We start from the raw sequence: 26,744 nt of genomic DNA on the forward strand, positions 1-26,744 counted from the left end.
TTCAGTCCGCACATGCTGCCAGACCCGCCAACTTTCTCCAGCAATTTCTGTTTTTGTTTGCAATTTCCACATCCACAGTTCTTTGTTTTAGGATTGTTCATAGTTTAACTGAACAGAATATGAACATTTCACGCACCCACCACAATGCAATACTACCCCGGGGGTAACATCATAACTGGGCTGCCTGGTTGTTGCAGACATCTAGATTAAGAAAGCCCGTGGATGCTGCAATGGATACTTAAGTGGAATAGAAGCAGCAAGTTCTGGAGAAATGTAGCTGTCGGGGGGTGAAGCAAAGTTAATGTTTCAACTCTGGGGTAGCACAGTGGCTCAGAGGTTAGCACTGCTGCCTCATAGCCCAAGGACCCAGGTTTGATTCCACCCTCCAGTGATTATCTGTGGGTTCCCTCCGGGTGCTCTGGTTTCCTCCCACAGTCCAAAGATGTACAGATTAGGTGGATTGGCCATGCTAAATTGCCCGTAGTGTGCAGCAGTTTGGGTTAGCAATGGGAAATGCAGGGTTACAGGGATAGGGTTGGACCTGGGTGGGATGCTCTTCAGAGGGTGGTGTGGAGTCAATGGGCTAAATGACCTGCTTCCACACAGTGGGGATTCAATGGCCCTATGAACTCTTCTTCTGAAGAAGTCATACAGGACTTGAAAGACTAAATCAGTTTTTCTCTCCATGGATGCTGCCAGACCTACAGAGTATCTTTGTAATTTTCTGTTTTTGTTTCAGATCTCCATCATCTGCAATATTTTGCTTTGACAAAAGCTGAAGATCAGTCTGTGCTTCAGGTTGGTCAATTAAGAGGATCAATAATATTCAAAATTTTTAAAAAACACATCATTCAATGGATAGTTTGGTATGTGAAACCACTGAAATAAACGTTATTAGGCTTAGAGACTTTCAGTAGCTGATAAGTTGGTCCAGCAACTCCTGCACATGCCTCAAGTCTGTCTCCTCTGACAAGACTGTCCTGTAAATGAATCAATAACATAACTGATGGCAGCTGGACAATTAAAGCTCATTGTACCAGCGACGAGGATCAACACAGTTAGTGACAATGGGAACTGCAGATGCTGGAGAATCCAAGATAACAAAGTGTGGAGCTGGATGAACACAGCAGGCCCAGCAGCATCTCAGGAGCACAAAAGCTGACGTTTCGGGCCTAGGCCTGCTGTGTTCATCCAGCTCCACACTTTGTTATCAACACAGTTAGTGCTGTCCAGAAACAGTACAGCCAGTGATCCAAGTCACATCAGTTTGTGAAAACAACCAAGTATTCTTGCAGCCACAAACCCTGCCCCCTTAAACCAACATCACACTTACTAATGAGATTAGCCACAAACCTTTCTGGCTTTGTCATGTGTTAGTTGAACAGGATGTGTTACAGGAAGGAGAACAGGAATTAGAATAATTTAGTATTGCATGAAGTCACATTTCTAAACTTTTAAGAAGTTGCATTTCAGAGGGGCTTTTACACCTTCCAAAATTGACAATGACCAACGTGTTGGCTGGTAGCACTGTCTGATGGTCTTAGGATTGACCTCAGTTCCAAGGTAATTTAATCAGTTGATTCAAGCCATCTAGCATTGCATCAAGTCAAGGAGCCAAACGATACATACTGTACCTGAGGAACTTAAACACGTTGCTCTACTGCTACTATTTTAGATTTTTTACTCATTCTCAGGAAGAGGCAGTTGTTACTAAGTCTGTTGTTCCTTTTTTTGTGCCTGTTAAGATTCTGGTGACTCTCTTTAAACTATTGCAATCAGTGTGGTGAAGGTCGTGTTCTCTCAGGCAAGGATTTCCAAGATTGTAATCCAGAGACAAGGAGAAATTGAGGATTTCCATTTGGTAATGGTGCATCACCTGGAGGGGTGTTCAGAGGCAATGTTGTACCAGGTGTGTTGCCGATATCAATCAAGGTGGTAGAATACTCTTCCAGAGCAACCTCTGAAGGATGGAACATTCAAAAGCCAACTTGCTGAGCTTGCTTGGTGAGATGAGACTGACTGCCCTCGACTTCAAGGCTGAATTTGACAGAGCATGACATCAAGGAGACCTTGCAAAATCAAAATCAATGAGAACTGGGAGAAAACTCTCCACTGGTTGGAGTCATAGTTAGTATACAGGAGATGGTTGGGGTTGTTGGAGGTCATGGAGGTGACAGCCTATTTGCATTATTGCTGGACTGTTAATCCAGACACCCAGATAATATTCTGGGGACCCGGGTTTGAATCCCACCACGTAGATGGTGGAATTTGAATTCAATAAATAGCTGGAATTAAGAGCCAAATGATGACCATGAGTCCATTGCCGATGGTTGGAAAAACCCTCCTCGTTCACTAATCTGCTTTAGGGAAGGAAACTGCCATCCTTACTGGTCTGGCCCACATGTGACTGCAGACCCACAGTGATGTGGGTTGACTCAACTGTTAGGGAATGGGTAAGAAATGCTGCCTAGCCAGTGATGCCCTCATCCCGTGAATGAATTTTTAAAAAAACAGCTCAGCTACAGGATATCACAGCCTTCAGAAGAGTGACCAAGGCACAGCCATCTTCAAATTCTCCATCACCTTCCCTCCTTCAGACAGAGGGATGTTTGCTGATGATTGCACAATGATCAGTATGATTCACAACTCCTCAGATACTGAAGCAGTCCATATCCAAATGCAACAAGGCCTGGACAATATTCTGACTCAGGCTGATAAGTGGTGAGAAACATTCACATCACACAAGTGCCAGACAATCTCCAACAAGAGAGAATCTAACCTTGCCATTCACTGGTATTACCATTACTGAGTCCCCCATGATCAATATCTTGGGAGTTATCATTGACTAGTATCCAAAGTGGATGAGCTTTTTAAATATTGTGGCTACAAAAACTGGTCAGAAACACAGAATTCTACAGCATTTAACTCACCTTCAGACTTCCCAGATCTGCCCACCATCTGCAAGGCACAAGTCGGGAGTGCGAAGGAATACTTCTCACTTGTTTGGATGGGTGAAGCTTCAAAAACACTCATGAAGCTCAACACCACCCAGGACAAAGCAATCCACTAGATTGGCACCACATCCACCACCTTAAAAAGTTCCCTCCGTCACTACCAACACATAATGGCATTAGCGTGTTCCATTAATAAGATGCACTGCAACAACTCACCAAACCTCTTGCAACAGCACCTTCCAAACCAATGACCTTTATCACCGAGAAGGACAACAGCAGCAGATATGCAGGATTTACCACCAGGTAAAAGTATCCCTCCAAGAAATTCACCATCCTGACTTGCCATTCCTTCAGTGTCACTGGGTCAAAATCATGGAACTCTCTTCCTAATTACTGTATACTAGATTCTGTGGACTGCAGCAGTTTAAGAAAGCGATTCACCATCAACTTCTTAAGGTAATTACAAATTACAAATGTTAGCTTTACCAGTGACACCCCATCTCATGGAAGAATCAATCAAATTAATTAATGTGGCTGTTGTAGCTTTAAAGATTCAAAGGGAGAAAACAAGATCTATAACTTAGCTTTCAGACTGTAACAGCAGGGAGCTAACTCAAGGGTGCAGGGGTTAAGGGTAAAGCAAGCAGCAGTATAAAAGCAGCTGTAAGTAGCCAGGACATCAAAGGGTCATCACAGCTGACCAAAACTAAGGAAAATAGTCAACTGGACGTGTTCCCAATCCCTGTCCACCCTCTGCAGCTGAAAGAGTAGGTGTCCAGTGCGGGCTGAAGAAAAATCTAAGCACAAACAGAATGAATGGCCACTCTGGCATATTACATGGTACCTGAAGCTTGCAGAACATAGCTCAGGTAAGACTGACTCAGACAGTAAGAAGATTCTGAGATAACACAGTGTGAAGCTGGAGTAACACAGCAGGCCAGGCAGAATCAGAGGAGCAGGAATGCTGGTGTTTTGGGTTGGGGTCCTTCGTAGGGTGCCAATCGGAAACATCAGCTTTCCTACTCCTCCGATGCTGCCTGGCCTGCTGCGTTCCTCCAGCTCCACACTGTGTTGTCTCAGGTAAGACTGAGTTCCTTCACAGGAGAGTCCAGCATTTTCTTTCAAATGGATTCACGCTGGATAGCAGTGTAAGTTGTTTATAAGGTTATTAATACAATTTTTGGACTATTTTACTAATTTTCCTTATTTCTTGATATTTTGGAATACTTATTTTAATGAGTGAGTGTTCCTTACAAACCTCTAGACTGTTTTCACTCACTGGCATACCTCAATATAGTTTTTTTAAAATTTGATTTATTACTGTCACATGTACCTGGGTACAGTGAAAAGTTTTGTTTCGCTTTGCATGCAGTTTAGGCTGATCATACCACACAAAGTGCTTTGGGTAATAGAACCCAGTGAGGAATATAATGTTACAGCTGCAGAGAAGGTGCACAAAGAGTGAGGTCAACATTAGATTTAAAATTAGAGAGGACCATTCAGAAGTCTAATAACAGCCAGGGAAGAAGCTGTTCTTAAATCTGATGGTACACGTGTTTAAGCTTTTGTATCTGCTGCCCATTGGAAGAATCATGTATCTGATAGATTGCACTTTAATGTTGCTTCAGCCAATAGTTCTAATTTCTTTGTTGTCAACGTATGACAGGGTAAATCTACCATGGATATTGTCTTATGATTTAACGAATAAACACATTTATTAAGCAGTTATAACAGAAGAAATGGATAAGAGCAATAACAAATAGTTTACTGTTGGATGATGAGTGTCACACAGCAGTTTCAGCCAAGATACAGTGGGTGAGAGGTGATGGTGCATGACAGACTCGCTAGTCATGATTAACCAAGGCAACGCACCTCCTGGCAGGACTAGCTACAAACAATAGCAGCAGCAGTTACAATTCATTGGTCTTTTGAAAGTAGAAAATACAAAATAGTTCATAACGCTGCACTAAAGCTAAGCTACGGATAATTTCCTTGGCAGTGAATCATTTCCCCTTTTTAATTTCAGAAATCATCTGGTACAACTGATGCTTCAGCACAAACTCCAGACAAATACAAGTCACACTTGAAAGTGCTGGCTAACTTTGTAAATTGTGAATTTATATTTAAAAAGTGGCAAGGTAGCTCACAGCACCAGGAACCCACGTTTGATCCCAGGCTCAGGCAACTGTCTATGTGGAGTTTGTATATTCTCCCTGTGTGTCTGCATGGGTTTCCTCCCACAGTCCAAAGGTATGCAGGCAAGGTGGGCTAGTCATGTTAAATTGCCCATACTGTCCAGGGATGTGCGAGGGCAGTGGATTAGCCATGGGAAATGCAGGGTAACAGTGGTAAGGAGACGGGTCTGGGCAGGATTAGATTCCCTACAGTGTGTAAACAGGCCCTTTGGCCCAACAAGTTGGCATTGACCCTTGGAGCATCCCACCCAGACCCATCCCCCTATAATCCACACACCCCTGAACACTACAAACAATTCAGCATGGTCAATCCACCTAGCCTGCACATCTTTGGACTATGAGAGGAAACTGGAGCACCCCGAGGAAACCCACGCAGACACGGGGAGAACGTGCAAACTTCACACAGACAGTTACCCGAGGCTGGAATCGAACCTGGGTCCCTGGCACTGTGAGGCTGCAGTGCTAACCACTGAGCCACCATGCCGCCCAATGCTCTCTGAAGGATTAGTGTGGTCTTGATGGGCCGAATGGTCTGTTTCCATGCTATTGGGATTTTTTGATTTATGACAGCTTGTTCAATCCCAAAGAAGCAGTCAATCAAGCTCATATTGGAACATAATTTAATACGAAGATTGTCAACATTATATCAATATTGACAATATTTGTCATCCAGATAGAGTGACAGATTGTAGCAAGTAGATGCAGCATTCTTATGTAAGAGCTTTCAAGTCCTTATACACTATTGCAGGACTTTTTAAAAAATCAAGCTAAATTTTGGATAAAACTACTTCATTTCTGTCAATGGTTTACATTGTCAATTCTGTTTCATTGCAAATTAAGGACTCTAGGAACCCTCTGTCTGGGGTACATTTTGTATCACAGGGTGCATTTGAGGCAAACAGCATTGATTCATTTAAGGGAATCTGGATTACCGCATGAGGGAGAAAGGAATAGAAGGATATATTAGTAGAGGCTAGACGAAGAAGGATGAGAGGAGACTTGGATGGGAGCATAAATGACAATGCAGGCTGGTTACAGTAGTGCAGTATTTGAACTCACTCCAATCATGCTGGAGGCCCAGGCTTGATCCCTAGCCAATTCACTGCAACCCTTTAGATCCTTATTGTACTGTCCCTACCTCCAGGCCTGAAGAGTCTAGATTCTGATGACCACAGAGGGATGTCAAAACACCTAGAAATGTGTTTTCAAAACAAAATTACATCAAGCCCTTGTGCAAAAGTGTTATATATACATCTTGTAAAATGAAAGATTGAAATCAAGACACATCGCAAAAAGGTCGCATGTGAATAAATCAAAGGTATTCTCTGACATGGACAATGTTTACCTAGTGTTGACAGTGGTGTCTAACATGACTAAACATGCTGGCCTATATTTACACAGAGCACCTCTTCAGAAATAATGTCAGCAAATCACTCAAGGACCAGTGGAGCCTATGTGGTTGGTCTTGCTTTCAATGTCATTGCCTGAGTGGACTGATCAACACGGGGATTTGACATTAACATCAGGGAGGAAAACAACCAGCCAAGGTTACTCCTCATGCTGGCTAGCCAGCAACTCCTGCTGGAAAAGATAGACATGTGAAGTTCATGTTATTTCTAATTTGGTTCTAACTGATCAACAAGTCATTATTAAGGATTGCACAAGGAAGTCCGCTTCGACCAGATATTGCCAAATAATATTCCATGTACAAGTGAACGTGATAATGAGAAAACAGTTCGTGTGTTAAGTCGAATTGGCTGCTTACCATAGTGGCCTTATGGTTTTGTGTCTGTTTAACACCCTAGTGTGAAATCTACCTAGCACTCTATGCATGAGTCAATGCACTGAATGTCAATAGGTTCCTCACTCAGTGATATCAGTCATGCTCACACAGGGGTTAATTGATACAGAGCAGGAATGGAAATCCCAAGTGCAGGAACACCAGAACCAGTGGAAACAACCAAAAACTGCTCAGTTATCACCAGTCAACAGAATCCTGAGATCAAGCCTGGGAATACCCCGTCTGTGTGGCTCAATATAGTGCTGTTCAGTGCAGGTGTGAAGTGAGTCACAGACAGACCATTATCTTTGGCCTAAATAGGAACATAAATTAAATTATTAGACCTTTAGAGATAGGAGGAGAAGTAGGCCATTTTGCCAATTCAATCTGCTCCACCATTCAAAGAGATCTTGATGTGGAGGTGCATGAGATCTTCGCTAATCTAATAATCCTCAACCCCATTGTCCTGCCTTATCCCTATAACCCTTGGTTCCTTTACTGATTAACAATCTGGAATCAATTTAGTAAACCTTCTCTGGACTGCCTCCAGGCCCAGTGCATCTCACCTTGGATAAGTTCACAGATTTCCTCAATTCCCTTTGAAATAAGGGCCAACAGTGCATTTACCTTCCTTATTACCCACTGAACCTCAATGTTAGCTTTCTGTGATTCATATACAACAACTGCTTCTCTACTGCAGCCTCCTGCAGTCTCTATTTAAATAATATTCAGCTCCTCTATTCTTCCTGCCAAAGTGCTCAACCTCCCATTTTCCCACATTAGATTCCATCTGTCAAATAGGCCATTCAGCCAGTCCAGCTTGTCGTTTCGATCTGTTAATCATTACTGATCCACCGTTCATTTCAGTTGACCCTCTTTTGTTCAGAATCCCTGACACAAATACCCAATTGATCTTAAAGCTTCAGCTGATCTGGTATCAGCTACATTTAGAGGAACAGAACGCTGGATTCCTGCTTTCCTTTGAATGAAGAAGTGTTCCCGATATAACGCCTGACTGACCCAGTTCTCATTTTAAGATTGTGTCTAATGCCATTTCTAGCCAGATAAGTCTGCAGCTCCTTTTATAAATTAACACAGCACAACTCACTGCTGCCAACAGCCATTTGTTAATAAAATACAAGTGAATATTCGCTACAGGCATGCTGCTATTATACTTTGACATGGGGTCACGGGTATGCATGGAAACAGGTCTGTCCCAGGGTCTCCAGGCTCCCTGCAACGTCAGCTGCAGCTCTGACTGAATTCCAGCTCGTGCCTGGGTGCATGCTGTCAAAAGGCCATTGCAACAGCTGATACAACTGCAAGTCACACGCTGATTGTGGCCCAGCTTTAGGGATTATGGAGCTGCCACCTGAGCCGGCCAGTTGCCTGGTGGCCATGCTCTAGCCCAAATTACAACAATAGTGACCTTGTACTTGCTGCACTTCTCTATCAGGTAGTCAAATATGTTTCTATCTTTGGACTCAGCCCTCATGTTCCAGACCTTTCACCAAACAGTGCTTTTTTTTTCCAGCACTTCATCTACGTTTTGATCTGCTGTGTATTTTTATCGTTTCCTCTCTGTCTCTGGGAAGATGCTGATTCATAGCAGGAAACATATTCAGGTGGAAATTACTCACCTGTCTGGCCATACTGCACCAGATGGAAACTATTTGACACAAGGGCATCACAGCAAAGAGCCACATATATTATTCCAATGATAGCCTCAAAGAATTGCTATATTTCAGCCAGAAACCTCTTCCAAATCCAATGCTGCCTCAGAATTTTGCACTTCACAGATACAAACACAGGGTTTCGTGCACACGTACACACACACGTACACACACACACGTACACACACAGTTATACTGAATACCCATTACCCCAACACCCTGATATATCACACATCCATTGTTATACCCGCATATAGCTGCCCCCCAACACACACCCACATGCACACATAATCCACACTGACATATACAATGCCCACACACTGATATACCCCACAATGCCAGACCCACACACTGATATACCCCACATAAATACACCTAAACTGATACAGCCCACGCTCTCACACTGATATATCCTACAATGATATACCTATATAGAGTAGCACGGCGGCTCAGTGGTTAGCACTGCTGCCTCACGGCGCCAGGGACCCAGGTTCAATCCCAGCTTTGTGTAACTGTCTCTGTGGAGTCTGCATGTTCTCCCCATGTCTGCACAGGTTTTCTCTGGATTACCCCCACAGCCCAAAGATGTGCAGGTTAAGGTGGATGGGCCATGCCAAATTGCTCATTGCGTGCTAGGTAGGTGGGTTAGCCATGATAAAATGCAGCGTTGCAGGAATGGGGTGTGTCTGGGTGGGATGCTCTTCAGAGGGTTGGTGTGGAATTAATGGGCTAAATAGCCCAATTCCAAACTGTAGGGAGTCTATGACATGCTCTACATCGATCTGCCTATGATGGTTCTGAAGCCAGAGCCTTACCAGAATGAAGTTCTCATTGGAAAGCCCTTCAGGTGCCTGCCATGCCTCTCTGCTGATTGCTCCCTTTACTGAAGTGACCATTAAAGATCTTTTAACGGCATCGTCTGATTGCTGCTGGAATTAAGCCAGCTCCTATGCTGCAATGTCACCTAAAGCAACAATATTAAGGTCCACTTGTCAGCCAGATGTGAGGGGTCCTTCAATCAAAGCCACTCAATGTCTGATCAAGGGACTGGACTTTAAGTTGTGGGCTTCTCTGCTGAGAGCCATCCTGTGTTCTTGCTTCCAATCTGTCTGCCCCTCTTCTTTCAAATCCACTCCTCCGCTCCACAGCAGCGATCTTGGCGCCAGGTCTCAGGTCTTTGACTGCAGCTTTGGCCTCTCTGTCTGGCAGTTACAGACAGAGGGGACCTGTGGCCCAGGGTTTAAATTACAGAGGAAGGCCCAGCGTGGCTGACTGCCTGTTTGGGAGCCGATGCAGTGTACCTTCCTCAGAAGAGGCAGCTCAGGTCTCTCACTGGCTGTCTTGTGGACAAGAAGACCACCAACACCAAGAGAACCCATGTTTGACATCTCATCCAAAAGACAGCACTTTCAACAATAGTGTGCCAGCCTAGGTGCTGTGTTCAGCTCTCTAGAGTATGCCTTCCACTCATGACCCTCGAACTCAGAGACAAGGATGACTCACTGAGCCCTGGCTAGCAGTCCTAACATTGCCTTGTCCCACACTCTCCAGTACAGCACTGATACATCACACTACCATCATCAAGCACTGTGAGAATCTCCCCTCTCACTGTAACATTGGTATATCCCATACCTTTCACTCCAACACTCATTATAGTGAGAACAGAGGAGAGATATAGTGAAAGTTGGTTTCCCAATAAACCCCCACCACCTTTCGCTATGTTATGATGAAAGGTCCTGACCCAAAACGTCAGCTTTCCTGCTCCTCTGATGCCGCCTGGCCGGCTGCATTCCTCCAGCTCCACACTGCGTTATCTCAGACTCCAGCATCGGCAGCTCTTACTATCTCTATGTTTCAGATGCTGCCTGTTTTGTTTCTGTCTCAGGACGCTGGACTTGGTGAGCCACTCTCCTGTTTTGTTGTTGTCTGCCAGTTTTGTTCAAGGGGCACACTGGCAGTGGATCAACCACACTCCTGTAGGTTGCAGCTAATGGGAGGCTTCAGTCCAGTAGCAGGCAATGGAACGGCTCAGTCAGCAATCAATCCCCTGATCTAAAAAGCACTCTGATACCTCTCACCGCATCATCTTCAGAAAGGACCATAAGAGCCAACTTGTGTTATAGTCATTGAATCATACAGCACGGAAACAGAACCTTTGGTGCAACCAGTCCATGACAACCATGCTCCCAAACTGAACGAGTCCCACCAGCCTGCAACTGGCCCATGTCCCTGCAAACATTTCCTATCCATGAACTTATCCAACTGTCTTTTAAACATGCACCCACCACTCTCTCTGGCAGTTCATTCCACACACAAACCACACACATTGCCCCTCATGTCCTTTGTAAATCTTTCTCCTCTCACCTTAAAAGTGTGCCCTCTTGTTTTGAACTCTCCCACCCTAGGGAAAAGGTCCTATTGACCCTGTCCGTGCTCATCATGATTTTATACTCTTCTAGAAGGTCATCCCTCAGCCTCCAGTGATAAAAGACCCAGCCTATCCAGCCTACTTTCATAACTCAAACCCTCCATTCACGGCAACATCCTTAAGCAATATAGTGTGTCATTATTGCATCCTTTATTGATACATTGCCCTGAAGTACTGGAATTGATGATTACATTCACCACAGAATAGGAAACACAGCCTCAAATCTGGCCTATCACCACCACACTCGGCATGATTCAACGTGAAGACGAACGATTTAACTTCCCAGAAGTCTGCTTATTACACCACTCAAAGCTTCACAGTAACAACATCTGAACATCATGTTTTGCACAGTTCTTGTAGCGGCCTGATGTCAACAGGTTGAGTAAACACTTCCTGGAACTACTGCTTCTAAGCTGGACCCATAAAGAAAAGAAAGGGTTACATTTATGTAGCGCCATTCATGAGCTCAAAATGTCCCAAACCATTTCACAACTAATGATTCACCTTCGGAGTTGCACTGCAAGGAAATACAGCAGCTATCTTGTACACAGTAAGATTCCACAACAGCAATGCGATGGTGATCTGATGTTGTAGTGAAGTCACTTGAGTGATAAGTATCAGCCAGATTAGTGGAAGAACGGCATGGGTTTTCTTCATTTTACATCTAACTTATCAGAAAAATATTCCGTGTCAAAATTACAGCTTCTTCTCTATTGCACTGGAATGACAATCTGGTTAAAGCTCTATTAAGTGTATGCTGACCTGCAAAAAATTAGCAAATTTTAGAACAAAAGAAACCTTCCTGCCCAGCTCTCATGAAGCTGCTAAATTTGTCTGTTCATTCCAGTACCCATAACCTGCACATCTGAGCTCCAGCCTCGAATTGAGCCGTAACAGTATAATGTCAGACCTTGACTTCATATCCAGCCTCAAGTATTTCCAGAAGGGCTGACTGGGCAAGAGCAGAAACTCTGCTACATCCTCCCTTCTGGAATCCAGGGCGGCCAAGACAAGGGTTAAAGTTGTTAACCAGTGATTAGCTAAATCGGTACAAATTGGGTATTGAACTCGGAACTTGTCTACCGAGTAGGCGTCTAGTGCATGGTCTCTGAGCCACAGAGCAGCCGTGGTGGGTACAGTGACATGGGCACTTCATGCAGCCTTTGCGCCCAGCTGTGCAGTCTTGTGTTAGAGGAAGACAACATATCCCCAGGGAAAACCCAGCAAAAAAAAAATATCCTGCAGAGTGGGCTGAGAAACACGTGCAGGGTACAGCTGGGTCCAGTTTTGAGGAAGCATCACCGGAACCGTAATGTTAACTCCGAATTCTCTTCCAAAGGTGTTGCCGGACCTGAACTTTTCCGGCAATTTCTGTTTTTCTCCCTGTGAAGCCCACGTTCGAGCAGACATTATCAGATCTGGAACAAGAAACCCACCTGGTGTTCCTCTCCAAAACACCAAAACATCACTGAACACCACGTTCAAGTGCAAAGATTTGAATTTATATAGCACCTTCTTCAACCTCGGGACATCCCACTGCATTTTACAGTCAGACGAGTAAAGTAGGAAATGCAGCAGCTGATTTACACACAGCAAACCCCAACAACACAGATGGCCTGTTTTAACATTGGCAGCTGAGGGATAATAATCAGCGAGAATACTGGGGAGAATTTCCCTCGAAATAATGGTGCGGGATTGTTCATAACCAACAGAGAAATGGGCCTCAGTTTAACATCGCATCTGAAAGGCAGGATCTCTAACACTGTCGTAATTTTATCTCATCGCTCTTACCCTGGCCAGGATAGAGTAACGCAGCTCAGAGGTTAAAAATCACCTAGTTTGCATGCTTGAGGAATAAGACTTTATCTAAGATTACCAACCGTCCAATGCAAATTTGACACACAGAGGGAAGCAACGTGTCTCAGCATTTTACTGGGGCTAATTACACTGCTCATATCAAACGGGAAATACTACTGCTAAGCCATTTCTAGCACAAGAGGGGCAGGAGAGAAATACTCACTGTGAACTTCATTTTCCATCTCCAGCTCATGTTCCCCAGTCCATGGTGTTGCACCAAAGAACATATCCAGTCAGAGAACGGGGCAAAGCAATGCATCTAGCTTATTGAAAATTGAACATTTCTTGCCCCCCAGATTCTCCTTTTCTTTCTTGGTTATTGTAGGGTGATTGTTTCTTGGAAGTTATCGTGAGTAAGTGCCTCTTTGCTCTTTTCACCGCTGACCTCACAATGAGTGACTGGCTTTTACTTCCATAGAGTCTCAATAGGCTTATTTCCATAAGAAAACACAGCTGATATTCCAATTGGCTCAGTGTAAAGCCACATGCAGATGAGGGGCCTGAGAGTCATTACATTCAGATATATAAGATGCCAGCGGGAACACACACACAAACACACAGAGTAATGGCATCTGTCATAGGGAATGCTGTGGGAGGCTGTCCCCACTGAATACTGAATTCATGTTGCTGTACATCTCACTCTTTTGTCTCAATTCTGTGCACTATTTAGAATTCTGGCTTTGTTTCCTTCCCTTGAATGTTGGAGAGCTACCATTTCAAAGTCAGCACTTGCCTGCTGGGTTCATCACTCCAGTTGTCACTCATCAAGGATGAGCCTGGACAGTGATCATTGGTGTGCTATTTGGCAATGGGTAGCATCGCAACAGGAGTCCAATCCTCATCTCGTTTCTTAGATTTTGCTGTGTGCAAGTTGGCTGCCGCACTTCTTTCATTACTCTAGCTCAAAGGCTACAAAGCACATTAGGAAATGGGACCATGAAAGAAACAATATCAATGCAAGTTCATTCTTTATCCCCAAACTGATGTTCTAACTTTCAAATTAGTCTTCTGAATTCGTGGCAAAGGCACATTCCCTTTGCTAATGCTCTGAGTTCTTCACATCTTTGCAGAATCTAAAAAATGACATTATGTACAGATAAACTATTTCGATAGAATTATATATGATATACAGTGGGGGCAGCGTTGATGTCACTGGGATAGTAGTGAGAACACGACATCAATGTTCTGGGGTCATGGGTACGAATCCCACCAGGAAAGATGGTGATATTTGAATTCAATAATTTTCTGGAATTAAGAGCAGTTGTTGCTTCTGGTTCAATCTACGGAAGGGAATCTGCCATCCTTACCCAGTCTGGTCTACGTGTGACTCCAGGCCTGAAGCAATGTCGCTGACTCTTAACAGCCTTCTAGGAAATTAAGCTTGGGTAATAATGGCCAGAGATGCCCAAATTCCTTGAGCAAATAAAATAAAGTGTGGAACATTCAGTTCATGCTGATATTTATACTGATGTTGTTCCTCATAAACCATTATTTCTTTCTCCACTGTATCTAACATCTATTCATCTTGTGATATTGAGTTCCCCGTATTTACACTGCTTTTGGATAAAGAAGTTCCTCTTGAATTCCCTGTTTGATATTTTGGTGATTATTTGTTGGAATATTGATTGAATAATAAATTCAGAGACCAGGACATGGGATAACTCCTCTAACTGTTCTTCTAAGTGATCCTATGAGGTCATTAATGTCCATGTGAGAGGTGAGATATGGCCCCAGTTTTGCATATCAGCCATGAGACAGCATCTTTGGCACTTCTGCCCCTCATTCATTATTGCGTTGAAGAGTAGTTCAGGAGTTAGAGGTCTGGGTTCCATATATGTCTTCCCTAATTCTAGTAGAGTGCCAGAAACTGCTGACATTAGACATTGTCTACATTGGCAATCTCTGGTGGATTGGGAGCAACCAACAAGGGAAGGACTTGACTTGTTTCCAGCGTGGATCCTGGATTTTACCAGTTACCCTCTCAGGTGATCATCAAAACTACCCTCTTCCTAAAGCATGGCACTAGTAACTGGGAGGGAATAATTAGCTGGGAGTTCAGTGATTTTACGGTGCTGCATTGATCAGTTTCTTGAGAGCAGCAACCATGAACCAGCTCCCCATATTTACTCAGTTACATTTGTATCCCTTGTCTTTGTGAGTAGCTTTTTCATAGGGATGAGGAGGGTAAGTGATCTGAAACAACTTGTGTTCTGCCACTCGCTCAACACTTCACCGGCAGCTAATGTCCTTTTACACAAACCATGAGGATTTCAGATTCCATCCTGATTTTGTGATTTAATCCATGTGCCTTTCCAGGTGGTATTTATAAACACTTATTGATTGTCTCTCCCCTGCTGTTCAGAGCCTGATGACCCATATACATGATGAGTCTGGTTCAGAATTTACCCTTTTTACCATGAGGCGCACAATCATGAGAGACAGGGCACAAAGAGGCCATTTAGCCCGTCAAACTGCTGTCCTATTGAATAAGATCAAGCTAATTTGATTTTCACCTTAGTTCCACTCTCTTGCCTGTCTCGACTCCCTCATCATCAAAACGCTGTACAGCTTAGAATTAAGTGTATTCAACAACGTGGGCTCCACTGTTCCCTGTGGACTAGAATTCCAAAGACTAACAAAAGAAAAAAATATGCTCGTCTCCATCTTAAGTGGGAGATCCCTTGTTTTTAAATTGTGCCCCCAGTTCTTGACTTTGCATCAGGGAAACATCTTCTCAGCATCCACTCTGTCAAGCGACCTCAGAATCTTATATGTTTCAAGAACATTCCTTCTCATTCTTCTAAACTCTCAGGCCCAATCTGTGTAGCCTTTTCCCATAAGACAATCGTCTCATCCCAGGAGTCAGCTTTGTGAATCTGCGGTGTACTCCTTCCAATGCAAGTCAATCTGACCTTGAGTAGGAGACCGAAATTGTGGCAAATTTACATCTACAACATTCATTCATTTTTGGATTGTGTCTTTGATTTAGGGCAAAATGAAGCCTGCTTAGGCATGCCTTGGTGACCTTCCTGATATAAAGATGAGAGGGACAGATATTGTTTTGTTAGTGTAAAGTGCTCATACTAAGGAACAATGACAGCAACAACTGTGCTTCCAAAGGTTAAATGGCTAATGTCCAAAGGTGAAAATATTGACACTATTAGGGTGTAAACAGTTATGCTTTGAATTGTCCATTTACTTCCCTGATAGAATAAAGCTAAGGTCTAAAATTAGCTAATCAGCATTTCTACTTGGATATAGGGCCCATGTTATTCACATTGCCACGGAATGGGCTTTGAGAGGGGAGTTTTTAGGAAGCCATAGTGAAATCATGTTACAGGCTTTCCTCAAGGTATTCGTGATACTCATAGACAGATTAGTTTACCAGGGTCCAGGACAAAAAGGGAGAGAAGCTAATGGCTGAGGGCATCTATAGTTCACCGTGCAGCAATGCAAGTAAAAGCATAAACATGAACTGAAAAGTTCAAATTCATGAAGGTTTAAAGGAAGCAGGAAGATTAGCCTACTTGCTCCACAGGAGAATAGCCAGGAAATCTCCTCATTGTGAAAGACAGTTCTGAGGTTAAAAGTTACAAAACTGGGAAAGGAGAGGAACATAAAAAAACACCTCAGGAGCTAAGGTGTAGGATCACCTAGACGAAATTCACACAGACACAGCCATGGAAACTGCAGTATTACAGGGATAGGACAGGAGGTTGTGTCTGGTTGGGATACTCTTTGGAGGGGAGGGGAATGTATGCAAAGTCCACACAGACAGTCACCTAAGAATTGAACCCACATCCCTGATGCTGTGATGCTGCTGCTATGCTAACCACTGCTTTGGACCTGGTGTAGGAAAATTGAATGACTACTTGATGCACAGTGTAAAGTTTCCTGTGAAGTGGGTTCATGTATGTGTTAACAGCAAAAAAGGAAAGTTCTGTTGCGTGGTTTAAAGAATAAACTGTCGTCAACAATAATGTTTCATCAGCAGTACTTTTAGGTTGTTTGTTACACATAGAATCTTTTGAAATCTTTTTGGTTTTCAACTGGAATTTTGAATTTATTTTTAAAAGTTAATGGCCCAAACCAAGATTACAATGACCTGGACATCGTCTTCCTAGTGTAGTTTCATCAAAGTTTTGTACATTTATAGCAAGACCTCCCTACTTTTATTCTCCATCCTCCCTGCAATAACAACCAGCATTCCATTCATCTCTTTAATTACTTGCTGCTTCTGCGTTCCATGTTTTTGTGATTCATACACAAGGTCATTTAGATCCTTCCATGCAACAGTGTTCGGTAGTTTATCTATTTTAAATTACATTGTGGTTTTTTTTATTCCTCCTGGGTGGGTTTCCTTCTGGTGCCCCAGTTTCCTCCTACAGTCTAAAGGTGTACAGGTTAGGTGGATTGGCCACAGAAAATTGCCCATAGTGTCCATGCTTGTTAGCCATGGAAACTGCAGCATTACAGGGATAGGACAGGAGGTTGTGTCTGGTTGGGATACTCTTTGGAAGGGAGGGGAATGTATGGATTTGATGGGCCAATTGGCCTGCTTCCACACTGTAGGGATTCTATGATTCTATAATTCCTGGCAAAGTGGCCAACTTTGTAATTGCCTACATTATGTTCTATCTGCAATTACTGTTTTCTCATTCAATTAACGCATCTATATCCTTTTGCAGACTCTTTATATATTCTTCACAAGTTGCATACCTACCTATTTTTGTATCGTCAGCAAATTTGGCTTCAGTACAATCTGCCCCTTCATCCAAGTCATTTCCATAGATCATTAATAATTGAAGCCTCAGCGCTGAACCCTGTAGCGCTCTACTGGTTACAGTTTGCCAAGTTGAAAATGACTCATTTATTCTGACTCCCTGTTTCCTATTAATTTGCAGATCCTTGATCCACACCAATGGGACCTTGCCAGAAATCAGGAAGTTTGAAAAATTGCAACTAACGGATCCAGTCTCTCTGCAGTCACTTCTTTTCAGACTTAGCATGCAGGCAATCAGGCCAAGGGTCACGTAAGCCTCTAGCTTTCCCAGCATCTTTTGGTATGATAGAATCATGTCAAAAATCAAAATTTCAAAAAATGATAATAATGTGTAATACACATTTATCACAGTACAAGAAATATTCTGAAACCAGTTTGAAGTAATGGTGCAGATTAATCATAGAATCCCTACAATGTGGAGACAGTCCACTCAGCCCATCAAGACCACACCGACTCTCTGAAGAGCATCCCACCATGACTCACACCCTCCCCTACAATCCTGCATTTTCCAAAGCCAATGCACCTAGCCTGCACATCCCTGGACACTGTGGGCAATTTAGCATAGCCAACCCACCTAACCTGCATGTCTTTGGACAGTGGAGGAAACCACAGTAGCCAGAGGAAACCCACACAGGCGCTGGGAGAACTTGGAAACTCCACACAGACAGTCACCTGAGAATTGACCCCAAATCCCTGGTGCTGTGATGCAGCAGCGCTAACCACTGTGCTATTGTGCCACTCTCTATCTTCTCCATGATCGCGGTTGTTTTAGGACTCTCCCTCTTTTTTGTACCTTGCTGGTCTACTATTTGCCTTTTGTACGTTCTATGGCGAAGAAAGATAGGAAGTATTTGTTCAAAGTCTCAGCCATTTCTTGTTCCCCATTATTAACACTCCAATCTTTTCCTCTAATGGCCGATGCTAATTTAGCTACTCTGTTTTACCTGCAGTAATCATTTAACTATATGTTTTTTTTATATTCCTGATTAGTTTTCTTTCATATTCCAGTTCTTTCCTTTTTTTTGGACAGGAGGCTACACTTGGAGACCTCATACAATAATAACCTCATTTCATGATTCAAGATGGAGTTTTATTTAAAATGTGAAATTTCTTCAGATAGCACCTTCCGAACCCATGACCTCTATACCAAGAAGAAGGGTAGCAGATACATGGGAATAGCATTACCTACAAGTTCCCCTCCAGTCTACAAACATTCCAAGACTTGGAAAAAATATTACCGTTCCCTCAATGTCACTGAATCAAAATCCTGGAAAATGCACCTTAATAGGACTGGGTGCACCCAGACCACATGGATTGCAGCAGTTCAAGAAGGCAGCTCAGAACCTGTTCTGAGGAAGGGTCATCAGACTCAAAACATTAACCCTGATTTCTCTCCACAGATGCTGCCAGACCTGCTGACCTTTCCCAGCAACTTCTGTTTTTGTTTCTGATTTACAGCATCTGCAGTTTTTTTCAGTTTTTATAAAGTTGGGAGTGGCTCTGACTGGTAGTTAGCAATTCACAAATTTTTTCTGGGCATTTAATGCATTTTAAAAATAGTGTATTTAGATCTTATTTAAACTTTTATTTGAACGTAGAATAAGTGGACATTTGCTCGTCCAACTGCGCTATCAAGATATTGTCAGAAGTATGGATTTCAAAAGCTAAAACTAATTTTGAATCATTTAATTTCAACTCCCTTTTTCAGGTGGTACGTTTGTCGGGCGCAGAGCCTGTGACACCAGATGAAGAAGAAGCAGAGAGCTCTCCCAGACTGCAGTCTGTCTCAGCAAATTAACTGCTTGCTTGTGGAATCATGCTGTGCACAACTGGCTGCGCTTTTTCTAAGTGGTCACTTCAAGAGCGATCCAAAAGTGCTTTGGATTTATAATGTGAGCTCACAAAAACAGGAACAGGAATCAGCCCCAGCATGAACCACAGATTGATTCTGCCCTGAACCAATGCTGTAGTTTTCCTGAAACCTCAACACTGCCTTATTACAGCCTGTGGGCAAATCTCTGGTTTCACTACAGCCATTTTAGCTGTATTATAAAGGCAGTTCATCAATGTGGGTGAAGGCCTGAAACTGGACCGACTGATTTCCCCAGACAGCCAACTAACTGATTATTTTTGTTACCTCACATGGTCTACTGCAGAATTACTTGAAAGAGTGCTTCAGTATGGCGGAGGCTGCAGGGTAGGAGGTGTTTGTGCTCCCAGCCTACCCATTCCCTCTCACATGGCTGACCCCATCCTTCTTTCTTTGTTTTATTTTTCTTCATTTAACTTTTGAATAAAATTCAGCTTCCCCTTTTTCTGCAGTGCGGCGATGGAGATAGGGGGCAGAGAGATGTTCAGTGACGGGTTCAGTTCATTCCTCATGGCCATGGCGGCCGTGGCTTGAGCAACTGTTCCAGTTGTCGATGGATTGGGGTCTGTTCTTGTCCTCTGATGTTTTGGAGGTGTCTGCAATGGCAGTGTAGTGAATGATCTCTCAGTTCTCGGAAGACAATCTTTCGATTCCCAGGAGTTGAGATGTGGCCCGGTTTTTGAGAGTTGGGGCTATGGCAGTGGCTTCAGTATTGGCGACAATGAGGCTGCTTTGGCAGAAGTGGCATTCTGGGTCCAGTCAATGGCGGTCAGGGCTGTTTCAGCATGCTTCCTCCTTAGTATTGCCTCCTCAGAGACATCCCTGGCAGCTGCAGAGTATGGTGGTGTCCTGTAGCCACTTCGGAAACCAAGAAGCGTTGGATGGAACAAAAAATGAAATTTCTCCTAACTTTGTACGATTTATTTCTTTTCATAATTTATGTAATTAGAACTGCATCAGCTTATGGCAACTTATACACATTTTAATGTGGCTTCTCAGATATGTGTAACAATGCAGCAGTACCATTATTATTTTGCATTTCAAGACAAATTCAGTCTCTCAAAGAGTTCTCAGTCTTCCTTGAGAATAAAATTACATCACATAGAGACAAAGAATAATCTGAATTTATACAGTTCATTTCAGAATTTCAGGTTTGCCCCCCAAAGCACTTTACAGACAATTAAGAATTTTTGTTTGAAATACAGCTACTGTTGCAATGCGTAACACTACAACAGCGGAATTGTGTACAGCAAAGTCCCACAAACAGAAATTAATTTCTTCTTTCGCGATGTTGGTGGAGTGACAAATATCGGTCAGGATACTGGGGAGATCTTTGAGAAACATGGCCTCAGTTCAACATCTCACCCAAATGTTTTTGCCTCTGACAGTGCAGCATTCCATAAAGCATTGATATGCAATGGAGTGGTATCTCTGGAATGACTTTGAATATACAATCTTCTGACGTAGACGTGAGAGTGCTACAAACTGAGTAATGGCTGACATCTGCATCTTTAACTTGTTTCAGGAGTGATTGTCTCTTTTGCCCCTCCGGCCCATTTTTCACACCAGATACCCTCTCCATTCACATGAGTAAAACTGAATCTTTAGCATCCCCGCTAGAGTGACTTGCATTCAATCCTGGAATCTGAGGACCTTCATATTTTAGGATACACCAAAACCCAGTTGCTCTACAATGTAAAAATGCCTATAAACAAATTTAAATCAACAAGATAAAACCTCCTCCCTTAAGGAAGCAGTTACCATTGTGAATGGAATGTTAATTATATTGTTAGGATGCTTAGGGGAAGGGCATTATCACCGGCAGAATATGTGTTCTCTGTGACTACTTGCCCTTCTTCTGCAGCTACATTTGCGCCCAGATGTCTTTACAGATGGGTGCATTCAGTGTCCACTAGGGCCCTCAAAGCTTTTACAGTGAGGTGGGCAATGCAGGGTTACAAGTATATATGAGATAATGGGAACTGCAGATGCTGGAGAATTCCAAGATAATAAAATGTGAGGCTGGATGAACACAGCAGGCCAAGCAGCATCTCAGGAGAGCACTTGTGCTCCTGAGATGCTGCTTGGCCTGCTGTGTTCATCCAGCCTCACATTTTATTATCTTACAAGTATATATTTCCCCTTTCAATTCCATTTTGATTTAATCCTCTCCCTCTTTGCTCACCCTTCTCTTTGTACGTGATTTAATTATTGTCACTGAATCTTGTTATAAATTCAAGTGAAATGTGTTATATAGCTTTGCCACTCTCCAGCGCCATCTTAAAGCACTGAAAAATGAACCAAAACGCACAATATAAAGGCAGAAAAATGAAGAAATAAAGAAAGTGTCCAACTTTTTGGTCTTTCTTATTAAGTTCTCTGTCAAGGGCCTGGTGACCAGGTTTGAGTCCCCCTTGCTGAGCTGCTGTTGGAACACAAGCCTCCATCTTGCCTCCATCAATGTAACGAGCGTTACCTTGGTTACACACTAGATTACAAAACCAGAATTTTAAAAAAGCTAAAAACAAGGAAACAAAGCCAAAAAGAATGAGAAACATCCAGCTATTAATGTTTTATTCCAGTCTTATCTCCGTACAGGCACCCAGCACAGTGATAAGGAAGAGGAAATGTTCTCCTCAGTGACATGGCAGCCTGGCTGCTGCTGAATATTGTAACTAGTTCCTTTTAAACACATTTGCTCAGGGTCCCTTCAGGATAGGCCTGAAGGTCCAAGAAATGGAATATGAATTTCCAAAGTTGCAAGTAGGCCAAGCCTCGGCTTGGAGCCTTGGGAAAAAACTGAGTGTTTGCTGCCACTGACACAACCAAGTCTGATCTCCGATATAATAAAATGTGAGGCTGGATGAACACAGCAGGCCCAGCAGCATCTCAGGAGCACAAAAGCTGACGTTTGGGGCCTAGACCCTTCATCAGAGAGGGGGATGGGGAGAGGGAACTGGAATAAATAGGGAGAGAGGGGGAGGTGGACCGAAGATGGAGAGAAAAGAAGATAGGTGGAGAGGAGAGTATAGGTGGGGAGGTAGGGAGGGGATAGGTCAGTCCAGGGAAGACGGACAGGTCAAGGAGGTGGGATGAGGTCAGTAGGTAGGAGATGGAAGTGTGGCTTAGGGTGGGAGGAAGGGATGGGTGAGAGGAAGAACAGGTTAGGGAGGCAGAGACAGGCTGGACTGGTTTTGGGATGCAGTGGGTGGAGGGGAAGAGCTGGGCTGGTTGTGTGGTGCAGTGGGGGGAGGGGACGATCTGGGCTGGTTTTGGGATGCGGTGGGGGAAGGGGAGATTTTGATTCTTGTAAAGTCCACATTGACAGAACTTAGAACATAGAACATAGAACAGTACAGCACAGAACAGGCCCTTCAGCCCACGATGTTGTGCCGACCATTGATCCTCATGTATGCACCCTCAAATTTCTGTGACCATATGCATGTCCAGCAGTCTCTTAAATGTCCCCAATGACCTTGCTTCCACAACTGCTGCTGGCAACGCATTCCATGCTCTCACAACTCTCTGTGTAAAGAACCCGCCTCTGACATCCCCTCTATACTTTCCTCCAACCAGCTTAAAACTATGACCCCTCGTGCTAGCCATTTCTGCCCTGGGAAATAGTCTCTGGCTATCAACTCTATCTATGCCTCTCATTATCTTGTATACCTCAATTAGGTCCCCTCTCCTCCTCCTTTCCTCCAATGAAAAAAGTCCGAGCTCAGTCAACCTCTCTTCATAAGATACGCCCTCCAGTCCAGGCAGCATCTTGGTAAACCTCCTCTGAACCCTCTCCAAAGCATCCACATCTTTCCTATAATAGGGCGCCCAGAACTGGACGCAGTATTCCAAGTGCGGTCTAACCAAAGTTTTATAGAGCTGCAACAAGATCTCACGACTCTTAAACTCAATCCCCCTGCTAATGAAAGCCAAAACACCATATGCTTTCTTAACAACCCTGTCCACTTGGTTGGCCATTTTAAGGGATCTATGTATCTGCACACCAAGATCCCTCTGTTCCTCCACGCTGCCAAGAATCCTATCCTTAATCCTGTACTCAGCTTTCAAATTCGACCTTCCAAAATGCATCACCTCGTATTTATCCAGGTTGAACTCCATCTGCCACCTCTCAGCCCATCTCTGCATCCTGTCAATGTCCCGCCGCAGCCTACAACAGCCCTCTACACTGTCAACGACACCTCCGACCTTTGTGTCGTCTGCAAACTTGCTGACCCATCCTTCAATCCCCTCGTCCAAGTCATTAATAAAAATTACAAACAGTAGAGGCCCAAGGACAGAGCCCTGTGGAACTCCACTCACCACTGACTTCCAGGCAGAATATTTTCCTTCTACTACCACTCGCTGTCTTCTGTTGGCCAGCCAATTCTGTATCCAAGCAGCTAAGTTCCCCTGTATCCCATTCCTCCTGACCTTCTGAATGAGCCTACCATGGGGAACCTTATCAATGATACCATTAGGCTGCAGGGTTCCCAGGCGGAATATGAGTTGCTGTTCCTGCAACCTTCGGGTGGCATCATTGTGGCACTGCAGGAGGCCCATGATGGACATGTCATCTAAAGAACGGGAGGGGGAGTGGAAATGGTTTGCGACTGGGAGGTGCAGTTGTTTGTTGCGAACTGAGCGGAGGTGTTCTGCAAAGCGGTCCCCAAGCCTCCGCTTGGTTTCCCCAATGTAGAGGAAGCCGCACCGGGTACAGTGGATGCAGTATACCACATTGGCAGATGTGCAGGTGAACCTCTGATCTCCTCCTGCTGCCTCCTTTTGTTGTTGTTGCACAGCCCCTGGTGGGTCGTGTGTATAGTCTGTCATTTTAAATTAGTGACGCTGTGATTTAGTGGTGGTTTTACTACTGAAAAAATATTGACTCATGTTTCACGTGGTGCAATAGTAGCACCTCTACTTCAGGGTTCAAGTCCGACCTGTTCTGCATCTCTAAACCTCTAACGACCTTTCTCCCAGGTTACTTGCAACTTTGGAAATTCACATTCCATTTCTTGGAACTCCAGGCCTAACCTGAAGGGGTGGTAACCCTGAGCAAACGTGTTTCAAAGGAACTATTTACAATATTCAGCAACAGCCAGGCTGCGATGTCACTGAGGACAACATCTCCTCTTCCTTATCACTGTGCTGGTGCAGCTTTACTGGGAAACATGCACTGACAGAGTTAGAGCCTAACCTCATATCTTCTATTATCATTGACACAGGCCTGAGCTGAAATCCATTTCCATAGCTATTCCCCAAAGCTGAGAGTCTACAGGTCTGTCTAGTCCACACTTGAGAACATTTTATCGCTCCTGCCTTTCATCACCTGACTGCCAATCTTTCAATAAGGGCAGTGCTCCTGAGATGCTGCTTGGCCTGCTGTGTTCATCCAGCTTCACACTTTGTTATCTTGGATTCTCCAGCATCTGCAGTTCCCATTATCTCTAGCCACTGTTTAGTCTGGGTTTCAGAACCTCCTCAACCCACTCTGTGGTTTTACCATGCAGCTACTACATGGTGGAACTGCTGGTGTCCTGTTGGCCAATGTGAGAAAGAAGGAAAAGCATTTCTCCACCAACTCTATCTCAGAATGCTCACAGAGAGTGGCCAAACAATTTACCGTTCATTCTGAGAGACTTCTGGGCAGTAAGGGAGGCTAAGCAACTCTATTAACATCATCCATTCAGTGGAAGCGAAGGAGGTAGGTACTGAAACTAATCCTTCCCTGATGGCAAAGGAAGAATGGCAGAAACTGGGGTTGTTCTTCTTAGAACAGACAATGCTAGGAGCAGATTTTATAAGAGGTGCTTAAAACCATGTAGGCTTTAGATGGAATATAGAAGCAGACCTGATTCTGCTGTTGAATGACAAAAAGGGCAAGGATCCAAGGTGATTGGCAAGAAAATGGAGGCAACATTTCTTTTCCCAATGGGCTGGTGTTTACGAGTCTCTGTTCATCCCCCATCAGCCTTCACAAACCCACACCCTGCTAAATCGTTGATTGTGGGGAGGAGGGGAAATGGAACCAAGATGAAGAACACATACCAGTCAGTCATTTAAGATTCAATTAATCATTTATTAGACAGCAGCCTGGATTTGGACCCCTCAGGAACGAGATATCCCACTTCAGAAAACTGTTGGCCAATTGGAAACCAGTGGTTCACAGTGCCACTAGGAGCAGTGGCCACAGGAGGAGAGAAACCAGGAAAGAAAACATTAATATTTGGAAATGAATGATCAGCCCGGAACAATGATGAGGCTAGATGAGTTGGACCAGTATCCATTCGTCACATTTTTTCCTGGTTTTCTTATTGGGACACCACGGCCTTCATCTGGGATTATCACTGGATGCCTGAAGTGAGTAAAATGTGGTCAAGATGGGATAGCAAGGAGGGGAGTAAGCACGTGGAGACATGAGGTGAGTGGCCAAAAGATGGTGGGGGGAAGGGAGCCTGAGAGGGGGATTACATCTTGTGAGTGGAGGGAAGCACAGTTAAGTCCTGACAATGGTTGGATAAGGCCCTCAAATGGGAATTAATTGCCCACTCAGGGGCTTCAGTTGAGTCCGCTGTGGTGGGGTTGGAGGTATGTGGGGGGAGCTGTTGGCTGGTCAGTGCTCCTCCATCCACCATCAATGATGTAATTGTTGTTGATGCAGAGCCGGACATTTCATACCTTAGATTCAGCGTGACCTCTCCTCAACCAAATGACGAGCAGAGAAACGTTAGCTCTGGCCCATTGAGTGGTTGTGTAACTCAATCAAAAGCTACAGAGCATGTCCTGTCTTATTTAAACTATCTGTTTCATTGTAAACCACGGTATAAAAAATTACTTTTCCCAAAACTCCGAAGGCACATTTAGGTTTTGAAGTTACTGTCTGCCTGCTGTTTATCTTGGCTATTGCATCCTTAATGATTTTCATCATTGATAACTATGATTAATATTTCTTGGCCAGGGCAACAATTTGATCAAGCCTTCATCCCACCGTTTTTTAATGTCAAAGACATCATGCGATGGCAGTAAACCATTATACAATACAAGGACTTTATTCAACCCCCAGACTAGCTACAGATATTGGGCAGCAAAGCCACATTCCTGTTAGCTGACAGGAGTATAGCAATCAGTGGAAGGCAGCTGATAAAAGTTCCCAAAGATTTGTCAGGATTATGGAGTGGGAAGAGGATCAGATGTGGCTGTGATC

The 26,744-nt window shown here is 43.8% G+C and overlaps 1 protein-coding gene across 2 annotated transcripts in view; it reads right to left on the minus strand.

Annotated features, from left to right (window-relative positions):
- LOC125461399 (enhancer of filamentation 1-like) overlaps positions 1-26,744 on the minus strand; it is a 126,507-nt gene that overhangs the window by 70,944 nt on the left and 28,819 nt on the right. Inside the window, exon 1 of one of the 2 annotated variants that reach the window (XM_048550128.2) lies at positions 13,051-13,277. The exons of the other annotated variant lie outside the window; for it this stretch is intronic. Within the exon in view, the coding sequence (XP_048406085.1) occupies positions 13,051-13,146 (96 nt within the window). The 5' untranslated portion in view covers positions 13,147-13,277. Of the gene's footprint in view, positions 1-13,050; positions 13,278-26,744 lie in introns of those variants that run through there. 2 annotated transcript variants of the gene reach the window in all.

Source organism: Stegostoma tigrinum, chromosome 19 (assembly GCF_030684315.1).
Source record: "Stegostoma tigrinum isolate sSteTig4 chromosome 19, sSteTig4.hap1, whole genome shotgun sequence".
NCBI classification, from domain to species: domain Eukaryota; kingdom Metazoa; phylum Chordata; class Chondrichthyes; order Orectolobiformes; family Stegostomatidae; genus Stegostoma; species Stegostoma tigrinum.